This window comes from Pelecanus crispus, chromosome 8 (genome assembly GCF_030463565.1).
Source record: "Pelecanus crispus isolate bPelCri1 chromosome 8, bPelCri1.pri, whole genome shotgun sequence".
NCBI classification, from domain to species: Eukaryota; Metazoa; Chordata; class Aves; order Pelecaniformes; family Pelecanidae; genus Pelecanus; species Pelecanus crispus.
In genome coordinates, this window is record NC_134650.1 from 27250225 (window position 1) to 27261173 (window position 10949).

Consider the following 10949-nt stretch of genomic DNA (forward strand, 5'->3'; position numbering starts at 1 on the left):
CTATTTGCAGCAGCTGCACTTGGCGGAGGGGGGCCCCTTGCAGACGCAGCCCTGTGCACACTTGGCACATCCTGCCGGGCAACAGGAGCAGCAGCCTGCGGGGGGAAGAAAAATAAGTCGGTGACGTTCCCGGGGGGTTCTTAGGGTGGGGCTTGGGGGGGTTCTGTGGGGGATGGCTGGTCTGGAGACCTGCCACCGACCTCTGTGTCCTCTCCTTTTAGCAGCATCCCCATCCCTGCAGCATCTCCCAGGGTGTTTTTGCATCCAGGGCTGGCACTGGGGAGGCTGCAGGAGATGTGCGGGACCCCCAGGGCTGCAGGAGGGTGCAAGACCCCCAGGGGCTCACTGGGGCCTCCCCAGCCCCTCTCTGTGCAAACCCGCATGCACACAACTCTTCCCCGGGGGGTGACCGCATCAGGAGTGGCCAGAAGAAATCCTGGTGCCGGTTTTCTCCCAGGGCATCCCCGTTTTGGGTTATAGCGTGCAGCTTGTATTGCCTGGCGTGGCAATGGGGGTGGGATTCAACCTGTGCTCCTTTGGGGGCAAAAAAATACAGGAAGAAGAAACTTGACTCTGGCAATGCTCAGCCTGATTTGATTCAGTGTGTCCAGGGATGTGTAGTGAAAATCCCCACAAGTATTTCTGCCCCCCACCATGGGGCTTGAGGACCCCCATTACCTTTTTTGCACGATGTGCATTTGCAGTTTTTGCATTTGCAGTTGTCCCCACAGGTGCAGGTGCCACCTAAAACACAGAGAAAAGGAGAAAAAGGTTTGAGAGGAGGTGGTGGGAGGGGACCCCCGCATCCCCAGGGATCAGCGGGGATGCTCCCGGCCAAGGGCCACAGGGAGAGCATTGCCGCCCCTCCAAACATCTGCTCTCTGGCAGCACCGGCCGGGGCTGATGCTTCAGCCTCGCTCAGTGGGGAAGTCATGGCATTCCCGGTGAGGTGCTCTGGGTGTGACACCGCAACGCTGGGAAAGGTTTTCAGCAGCTGGCTCAGCCAGGATGAGAGCATCAGGGACGGCAGAGGTGGCCGGCGCGTGAGAGCATCGGTGGTCCTGCTGGGATGCTCCGGCTCCCGCAGCCCCCCACGGCCGAGGCAGAGGGGAGCGCTGGCTTACCCGTGGCACAAGGGCAGTCCTGGGAGTCCATGTCTGCCTGGGCTGGGTGCCGGCTGTCGGACGCGTTGGGCGATGGGAAGAGCGGCTTTGGCAGGACTCACAGCCGTCTCCTATTTATCCTTGGCTGGGCGAGAGCGAGTGCAAAACCTCCGCCCCTCGCAGCCTGCGCACGGCTCAGTGCAGCACCTGCCCCGGGCGCTGCTGATTCATTCCCCAGGCGGCCAGGCAGGACCTGGGGCTCCCATGTCTCCCCTCCCTGGGGTGCCACGGGCAGCAGGGGGGGATGCCTGGGTGGCCACCACTCCCCACTGAGATGTTGGGGGGCATGGAGAGAATGGCTAGCTCTCATCTCATGGATGGTACCTGCCTTGGGAGCACTGCTCTGCTCCCAGGGGCAGGGGACTGAGGGGGTGCACCCAGGGAGGCCCCCGCAGCCCAGCCCTTTGCCAAAATCAAGCTGCTGAGCCCCTAGATTTCTCAGGGGGGTGCATTGACCCCAGGGCTGCCACCACTGCCGGGAGCTCTCAGTCCCCTCCTCCCAGAGCTGGCACAGTGGGGTGATGGGGAGCTGGCATGGTGGGGTGACAGGGATGCGGTCCCTGCCCGAGACCCTGTCTGGTGGCTCAGACGCCCTCCCCGCGAGCGGGAGCAGCAACAAGCCGGACTGGACCAGCCGGAGCCTGCTGTGCCCTCCCAGCGCCCCGGGACGGCGGCACCCACGTCCCCTTGGCGCCGTGCATGGCACCTTGGGGGCCCCGTCTCCTTCCTGGCTGGGGTGCTCCATCCTACTCGTCTGAATTAATTTCCGCGCGCTATCAGCCGCGTGTGCAGGGGAGGAGGGTGGTGGGCGAGCTGCCATCACCCTGATCAACTCCTCCAGCGGGTTTTACCCACCCACTCAAAAGAGCAATGAGGGTTTGGGGTGGAAGGCGTGAAAAAATTATGCTTTCTGAGATTTTGGGTGTGGGGAGGGACTGCCCCGTGGCCAGGAGGCATTGGCAGCCATAGGGCATCCTTCATCCCTAACCCCTGGGGTTTCTGTGTGCTCCCCAGTGTCGGTGGTACCCCATACTGGCTGCCCCACACTCCAAAACTCCTTTGCTTCGGGGTTTTATCCCAGCTAGGCTTTTGCCATGGTGCTTGGCTAAGACGGTTTTACAGAGGCAATGCTAATCCAGCTGAAACAGCGGGCCAAGGAGTATTTTTACCACCCAGCTGTCTGGGCATGTTGGGAGCTTGTTGGGTGACCTGGTGGGGAGTGGTGCCAGCGCCCCGACTCGGCGTCTCCTCCAGCCCAGCCAGGCCAGGGTGGGAAATAGGTACATAAAAGTCTGAGGAAGGGAGAGCCAACGGGCCCCTTCCTTGCCCCTGCTACCCCGGCAGTGGCTCATCGGTGCCCCAGCGTGCCAGCCCTGCGGTCGTGTGAGTGTCATGCTGCTGCTGATGCACCGAGGCGTGATGGCAGGGACGGTGCCAGGGACCAGGCACGTGCCAGGGGCGTCAGTCGCTCCTGTGGGAGCAGGGAAACACACGTGCAAGTGGCCACCTGCCAGCCCTGGCTACAGCCTCCTGCGCTGTGGGTGTCATGACAGAGGTGGGGACATCTCCTCGGGGTCCCACATGTGGTCTGCTCCTGACATAACCAGCTGAGCACTTCCACGGTGCAGGAATACGCCCAGGGAAATGCTTCCAGCCATGTCACCATGGATGCATGGGGAACACCAATGTCACTGTAGCATCCTCCACGTCCTCCTGCACTGTCCGGCACCCTTGGCCACCCAGCCAAAGCCATGGTGTTGGCAGATTGTCCCTGTCCCTGGCTGGTGGTGGCCCAGGGATGCGGGAACAGGTGGTCCCTTCAAAGTCATCCCCTTCCTCCAGCCCAGGGTGAGGAAGGTGAAGCCCATGCCAGGGGAATAGAACAATGTCAGCTGTGCTGTGCAATCCCTGCCACGCAAGGACAGGGAGGAGGAAAAGTTCTCCAGTGCCTATTCTCAGCTCAGACCTCAGCCCTTTTTCTCTTCTTTCCTTCCTTTCTTTGCATGAAGGAAAAAAGCATCTTCCAGGTGATGCAGGGCTTGGGGTCAGGGCTCTGGGAGGTCTTGTGTTGCTCCTGGTCTGTTCTGTAATTAATTTGGGATAGGGCTGTCAATTGGACATGCATCATCCAGGCCACCTCCAGGAGCAGCCTGTATTTGGGGTGATTAGCTGCAGAGCTGGGACCCCAGGGAGACCTTCCTGCTGCTTATTTAACCCCCCATTACAATGCCCTGTGAGCCCCACTTTGCCTTCTGGCCCCTGCACGCCATTTGCTGGGAGAGCCTGGAGGTTCCTCATCACTTAAATAAGCCTGATGCTGCTCCCAGTGCTGAGCAAAATGGGCAGGATCCCTGTGTGGCAATTATTCGACAGCCCTTGCCATGCCAGAGCCGTACCCCTTGGCAGCTGTGTTCCCTGTGTGGGATTCCTGGCTCTGTCCCCAGGCACATCCGTGGCAATCACCCCGAGACTGCTGGGCAAATTAACGTGGGTGAGTCAGCGGGATGCTCCAGTGCTCCAGGCAGAGCCGGAGATGACGCTCGCTGGTGGGATGGTGATGGCTGAGCTGGGGTAATGGCTCTGCAGGGCATGGCAGGGACAAGGCTCCCCAGAAAGGAGTGAAGGATGCTGACAGCCTTCAGGAAGATGTGGTGGAGACACCTGTCCCTGCGACACCTGGGGTGCCTAGAGCCACTTGCCGAAAGCCACGGGACGGTGCCGGAGCTGATGCCAGGGGCTGGCAGTGACTCAGCACTGGTGCCAGGAGGATGAGGAGGAAGGGGCAGCAGCTGGCTCCCGAGGAGGTGACCTGGACCTGGCCCTGACTCCCCGCTGAAGGACGTGCGGCGCCAGTCATCCACAGTCATGCAGTGGCACGTGATGAACCTGCTTCTGCCTCCAGTTGCCCGTGATTTTCTGCAGCCACCCCAGCACATCCCCTTCAGGGGACCCTGCGGACTACTACAGGTCCCTCTCTCCCCTCTCTGAGAGCATGTGTCTCCCCAGAGTACTTGCTCCTGGGCTCGTTGTCCCCTCCCGAGCAGTGCCAGTTTTGGTGACCCGTCCTTTGCCCAGATACAATGCCCCATGCAGCCGTGGGGCTCCGCTGGCAAAGCGCCATGGCTCAAATTGGTATGGACCATGGGCAGAGATGCCAGGGAGCTACAAAACCGGTGTGGGCACAGGATGGAGACCCCAGAGGACAGTCCCTGGGGGTACACTGCCCCTCACCATTGCCTGTTGCTTGCTGGACAGGGAGCTGATGCCCCGTGGCACCCCGGCTGCACAGGGCACCCAGAGGTGCTGCCGGTGCTGTGGCAGCAGCGAGGGCAGCTCAGCTCTGCCTGCTCCAGCTGCCTGTTTGTGCTGGGCCCTGGGCAGGAGAGCTGGGGATGCAAGGAACCATAACCCACCTGGGACCAACCTTTCAAACCGAAATAGAGAAAATAAGGGGGCTTATGCATCCCAGCAAACACTGCACTCGAAACGCTGAAACCCTGTAGGAAGCCATGGGAGTGATTGTTGCTTAGAAAGCAGGCTTGGCTTTTATTTGATGAGTATCTCAGGTTATTATTTGCTGATCATAAACAAGTGTTTAAAACACGGGAAATAGGTGCTGATGTTGTTTTGTTTTGCCAGCGCTTGCCAGCCCTTTGGCAGAGGAGGAAGAGGGTGAATCACCCCTTGCCTGCCCTGGGAAGCCATTCCCAACCGTTCCCCATGTGCATAGGCAAAGCCTTGGAAGCCATTTGGGAGTGAAACTGGATCGGTGGGGTGACCTCACACTGTGGAGGCTTCTTTTCTTTTCCCAGAAAACGGTGAGCAAAGACTTGTTCGGGTCTCAGTAGCAGACATGAGCTAAGCCCATTGTCTGCTTCCCCTCCTCGACGCTTCCCCAGGAGCTGCCCGTTTTCCTGCCAAACTCCTGCCTGCACCTCAATTGCAGCTTTGGGAAAATATATCCCACCTGATGTTTCTCCAGGTGCTCAGCTATCGGCAAAGACATGGCGTGTCTCCATTTACCTGGGTAAATGCCCTCCTTGGTGGGTTTCACTGGCTCACGATCATGTCTGTAGCAATAGAAACACACCTTTGGTGAGGGCCCGCTCACAGTGGGAAGGGGATGAGCAGATTTTCATTAAGCAGGAATTGCACCGCATGCAATACTGCAACGCTTTCACAACCCTGCAGCTCGCTTTGATGTGGGCTGTTTGGGAGCCGCCTTGCAACCCAGCCGGCTGCGCTGGGGCCGGGACTCCCAGGTCCGGGTTTCTGAACCCGGCTCATCCACCAGCTCATCCTATGGCTCCAGGCAAGGGCCTGAAATTTATTCCATGCTTCTTATCTGGAAATGAACTATCAATATTACCTTCCCCTTGAAAAAACTGTGTGGAGAGGGTGGTGAGTTGCTAATTATTTATTCTTAGGGGGAAGGGAAAGGAAGAAATGCTGAACCAATGCTGTGCAATTTGGGTCCAGGAGGGTGAGCCTGACTCCGCAAACTCCCCGCCAATTTTGGGGTGTGCATCCCAACGGACCCCGGTGCAGGGCATTTTGGGTTTTGGGGCTGGGCGATGTGTGTTTGGGCATGCCTGGAAGATGAAAGGGCTGATTCCTCTTTTGATCATGAAATTCTCATAAATGTTAATGGGAATTACTTCGAGGTCTAACAAGGGGAGAATTGCAGCCCCCAAGGGGTGGAAGGGGGTGAGGACCAACCAAGCTTTAGCTGGGAAATAAAAGGGCTTGAATTTACTTTGTCCCCTGCCTGTGAGAGCAGAGTACCGGTGGGTCAGGGGCTGCCCTGCATCCCTGCAGACCCTTCTGGGAAAGGAGGTCCCCAGGTGTCCCCCACCTTGTCCAGCACTGCTGGCACCTGCATGGACAGGCTTTGAGCATCACCTTAACTCTAGGCATCATTTTAACTTACAAATCTAATGCTTTCCCAGTGTACAATTTAGATTTTCTTCTTTTTCTTTGTTTTTTTTTTTTTTTTTTCCCCTACATCTTCCCTTCCCTTTTGCGTCTTTCAGGTTCCCACAGACTTCAAACTCACCTGCTCCAACTACTCGCCGCCTCCCCTGGCTGAAACGTGACCTGAAGTTTCCAAGTATCGTTACCTTGGGCATATTTAATTATTTTATTCCCCTTTAGTTGCTAATTAGAAGCTAAGAGTAGAGGGGATGAGTAATCCCCTGGGATGTCGAGTAGACACTTGCCTGAGCTTGCAAAGAAAACACCAACCCGCTTGGTATAAAGGCGTGAAATAAAAGGATGTGATATTTTCCTTGATGTCTTCATAGCCCTGCTCCTGAGATCCAGAGATCATGATTGTCTGTCCCGGGAATGATTCACGCAGTTACTGTGCCGGATCTTGCCTCCCCTGAGAGCAGGTACCGCTGCTCTCGAGGGAGGCAGTATCCATGCAGCGGCTCTTCCCATTCCCATCTGAAGGCATCTCCCATCCCCTCCCAGGGATGTGCATGGGATGGGGGCAGAAATGCTGCTCCAGCTCAGGGACCAAACGTGGGAAGGGAAAGGAGAAAAGCCCCTGCAGACAGCAAAGCTGGTTTGCTGCTGCTCAGACAGGCGCAGTCTTCATTTCAAGAAGTATTTAGGCGTGCAGATGCAATTGCTCATCCCTCCCCTCTCCCTCCAGCCATTTTATCCCCTCCTCAAGGGCTGGGGATGGTTATTTTTGCCAATGTTTTCCTAAGCTCAGTATCTAAGTGCTCCTCAGGGTTTAGCATCTCACTGGAGGAGACCAAGCAGGAGGATCCCCTGCCAGGCAGATAAGGGCATCATGAATTTTTGGTTAGATTTGAAGTCCTTGCCAAGAAACGGCACCTGGGTGGGTGATGATCCTTGTACCTGTTGTGCTGTCACCACCGGCTTCTTCATGCAACCTGCCTAGAAAGCCATCAACCGGGGCCAAGTGTGTTTTTATTATATTATATTAATAATATTATAGTAAATTTTGTTCATAGAATCATAGAATATCTCAAGTTGGAAGGAAACCATAAGGATCATTGATTCCAGCTCCAATATATTAAATTATTTATATTATTTATATTATATTATATTATTTATATTATATTATATTATGATAAGATTGAGCTATATACATTTGTATTCCCCTAGGAGCTAGAAAAGAGCAAACACTGGTCATAGGGCATGGCCTTGCTCAGCTTGTGCAGAGCAGCTCCAGGGTCGCGCAGGAAGGAGGACGGCGATGACCTCTTGCTGATATTGAGACCCCTGCTCCGATGACACTGCTGAGTCACCCCTTGAGTACAGCCACACTGACCCTGGCCGTACAGCAGCCCCAGCTGTGCAGCAGCGATACCCAAGGGCTCAACGAGGATTCTATGGGATTTCCCCACCTATGAAAGTGGGGAAAGCGAAGGACCCCTGTCCCAAGCACAGCTGGACAGCTGTGATGTGAGCGGGGCAGTCGTGGAACTCAGGACTAGATGCTTACGTATAATATGGATGACAGGCCTTCCAAACGATGGGAAATGAGTACTAGAAGTCATGATTTCAATTTTAAGAGTTTCAGAGCCAGCAAATTCAAAGTGGCAGCTGTAACAGGCAGTGTAATTTAACCATGTTGCAGACACACCAAACCCAATACCGTAATTAGAGATGCAAAATAATATTTACAGCCCAGATCATACATATTTAGCGAGAAGTTGGCATTTTCATCTATTTACAGTTTTACCAGCCTATAAAGGGCTCTGAGCATAGTTTTCTTCCTTGTTTTGCTTGGTCGTGTTTGCAGAGCCCGGCAGAGCAATGCTCAGCACTGCTGGGAGAGGAGCTGGGGATTTTCCCTGGGAGGGCAGCAGGATTTGCTGGGCTTGAGCAACACCCTGTTGCCCATCGGAGTTCACGCTGGTGCTTTGCCTTTGTGCTCCGGTATCCAAATCGGCACCCAGGAGGGGAGACCGGCTGCAAGGCTGGCACCGAGACCTGTGCTCACCCAAAACAGATCCACAAAGCGGAAACCCCCCCCCCCCCTCTTTAATATGCTGCACGCGATTGCTGCCTCATTATCCACAAGTATAATGGCACATTGATAGAGCTGCCAGAAAAACTTGGTGAAAACAATTAAACAAAACAGAAAAAGGTGTTTGTCACATTCGGAGTCGCATGATCTCCGCCTGCTCAAGCACTGCCTTTGAGATCCCTCCTTTGCATGCAGGGCAGGGACACCACTGCTGGCCAGGGCTTGGCTGATGCACAAGTAAATGCCAACCAGGACATGCCTGCCAGCTTTCCTAGAAATAAATACATCTTTGCCTCAATCTGGTGGCCTCTGCGTGGAAGGGCTGTTGTCCCAGCACATTCTTTTCCAAACGTGTCTCTTGCTGGGATGGGGGTGATAACATGCCAGTGGATGGCAGGTGCTGGATTTGGGCGCAGGTCGGAGAGCATGGCATATTTACAGCACCCGTGAAGGTTATCATGTTAAAAGTATTTCTTAAACTCAAGATAATTTAAGAATTTCTAAAGTCACAACCTTGTTCCAGGGTTTCCCTATCCAGCCTGTAGACAGGCAGGTAGTGGTCACTGTGGGGACAGGGGACCCTGGAGACCCATAAGGGTCTGGGTACCGAAATCCACACTGGCATGGGGACCAGCATCGGTGTTTATGCAGCAGCTTGGTGGGGGTTCACCCTCCACTCCCCCCTCCCTCCCGCTCCCTGTTTCCAGCCTTCTTCTGGCGCCCTGATGGCCAGATTCTGTACAAACTGGTGCATAAGCTCATAAAACAGTGCTACAAATGCTTTGAGGTTGCTTTTTCCTGGGCAGCACGGAGTGTTTTAACACTGGCTTTGGTTTTATTGGCTTGCTGCTTCTCGGTTCCAGGTAGTCTTGGTTTACAACTGAGCGTTGGGCTGCTGGTGCAGGTGTGAGGAACCGCGAGAGTGGCAGCTGGAGGGGCAGCAAGGGGTGAGGGAAGGGGGTGGGGGGACAGGGAGGGGCTGCCTGGCCCAAACTGGGTGCTGATCCCGCAAGTGAGTGGGGACCGGGATGGTGGTGTGGGTGTTGGGGGCTGCTGCTGCTGCCCTGGGACATGTGCCCTCCTGCCCCCAGCTCCCCTCACTGTCCCCCAGCTCCCCTCCAGTATCTCCAGTTGCCCTGCCAGCTCCCCTGACCTCTGCAAATGCCTCCCATCTCCCCCCAGTATTACATCCCAGTTGCCTGCCAGTTCCCCAACTGCCCCCCTGCACCCCCAGCAGCCCCCAGCACCCATGACTACTCCCCTAGATCCCCTGACTTCTGCAGCTGCACTCCCCAGCTCCCTCAGTCCCACACCCCAGTTGCCCCCCAGCTGTCCCCCAACTCCCCGACCTTTGCAACTGTCCCCCCAAGTCCTACAGCTCCACCTGCCCCCTCATCTGCTCCCCTGCCCCTGCAGCTGCCCCCCAACTGCCCCCCTGCAGCTGCCCCCCAACTGCCCCCCTGCCCCCTCATCTGCTCCCCTGCCCCCTGCAGCTGCCCCCCAGCTCCCCCAACTGACCCCCTGCCCCCTCATCTGCTCCCCTGCCCCCTGCAGCTGCCCCCTGCAGCTGTCCCCCAACTGCCCCCCTGCCCCCTCATCTGCTCCCTTGCCCCCTGCAGCTGTCCCCCAACTGCCCCCCTGCCCCCTCATCTGCTCCCCTGCCCCCTGCAGCTGCCCCCTGCAGCTGTCCCCCAACTGCCCCCCCTGCCCCCTCATCTGCTCCCCTGCCCCCTGCAGCTGCCCCCCAGCTCCCCCAACCCCTCCCCTGCCCCCTCATCTGCTCCCCTGCCCCCTGCAGCTGCCCCCCAGCTCCCCCAACCGCTCCCCTGCCCCCTCATCTGCTCCCCTGCCCCCTGCAGCTGTCCCCCAGCTCCCCCAACTGCCCCCCTGCCCCCTCATCTGCTCCCCTGCCCCCTGCAGCTGCCCCCCAGCTCCCCCAACTGACCCCCTGCCCCCTCATCTGCTCCCCTGCCCCCTGCAGCTGCCCCCTGCAGCTGCCCCCCAGCTCCCCCAACTGCCCCCCTGCCCCCTCATCTGCTCCCCTGCCCCCTGCAGCTGCCCCCTGCAGCTGTCCCCCAACTGCCCCCCCTGCCCCCTCATCTGCTCCCCTGCCCCCTGCAGCTGCCCCCCAGCTCCCCCAACTGACCCCCTGCCCCCTCATCTGCTCCCCTGCCCCCTGCAGCTGCCCCCCAGCTCCCCCAACCCCTCCCCTGCCCCCTCATCTGCTCCCCTGCCCCCTGCAGCTGCCCCCCATCTCCCCCAACCGCTCCCCTGCCCCCTCATCTGCTCCCCTGCCCCCTGCAGCTGTCCCCCAGCTCCCCCAACCGCCCCCCTGCCCCCTCATCTGCTCCCCTGCCCCCTGCAGCTGCCCCCCAGCTCCCCCAACTGCCCCCCTGCCCCCTCATCTGCTCCCCTGCCCCCTGCAGCTGCCCCCTGCAGCTGCCCCCCCAGCTCCCCCAACTGCCCCCCTGCCCCCTCATCTGCTCCCCTGCCCCCTGCAGCTGCCCCCTGCAGCTGCCCCCCAGCTCCCCCAACTGCCCCCCTGCCCCCTGCAGCTGCTCCCCTGCCCCCTGCAGCTGCCCCCTGCAGCTGTCCCCCAACTGCCCCCCTGCACCCTCATCTGCTCCCTTGCCCCCTGCAGCTGCCCCCCAGCTCCCCCAACTGACCCCCTGCCCCCTCATCTGCTCCCTTGCCCCCTGCAGCTGTCCCCCAACTGCCCCCCTGCCCCCTCATCTGCTCCCCTGCCCCCTGCAGCTGCCCCCCAGCTCCCCCAACCC

At 58.2% G+C, this 10949-nt stretch overlaps 1 protein-coding gene across 1 annotated transcript; it reads right to left on the reverse strand.

Moving 5' to 3' along the window:
* On the reverse strand, positions 1-1155 carry LOC142594161 (metallothionein-1). The gene is made up of 3 exons (XM_075715591.1): positions 1125-1155; positions 679-744; positions 1-95 (listed from the first exon to the last, which is right to left on the reverse strand). The coding sequence occupies exons 1-3, from the start codon at positions 1153-1155 to the stop codon at positions 1-3; spliced, it is 192 nt and encodes a 63-aa protein (XP_075571706.1).
* Positions 1156-10949: the final 9794 nt, after the last annotated feature.

What these genes read in the sequence shown, in the direction of transcription:
- LOC142594161 (XM_075715591.1), bottom strand. Translation starts at nt 1,155, where the DNA reads ATGGACTCCCAGGACTGCCCTTGTGCCACGG. An exon ending in GGACTGCCCTTGTGCCACGG is followed by an intron (nt 745 to 1,124) that starts GTAAGCCAGCGC and finishes TCTGTGTTTTAG; the next exon opens with GTGGCACCTGCACCTGTGGG. An exon ending in ATGCACATCGTGCAAAAAAG is followed by an intron (nt 96 to 678) that starts GTAATGGGGGTC and finishes TTCCCCCCGCAG; the next exon opens with GCTGCTGCTCCTGTTGCCCG.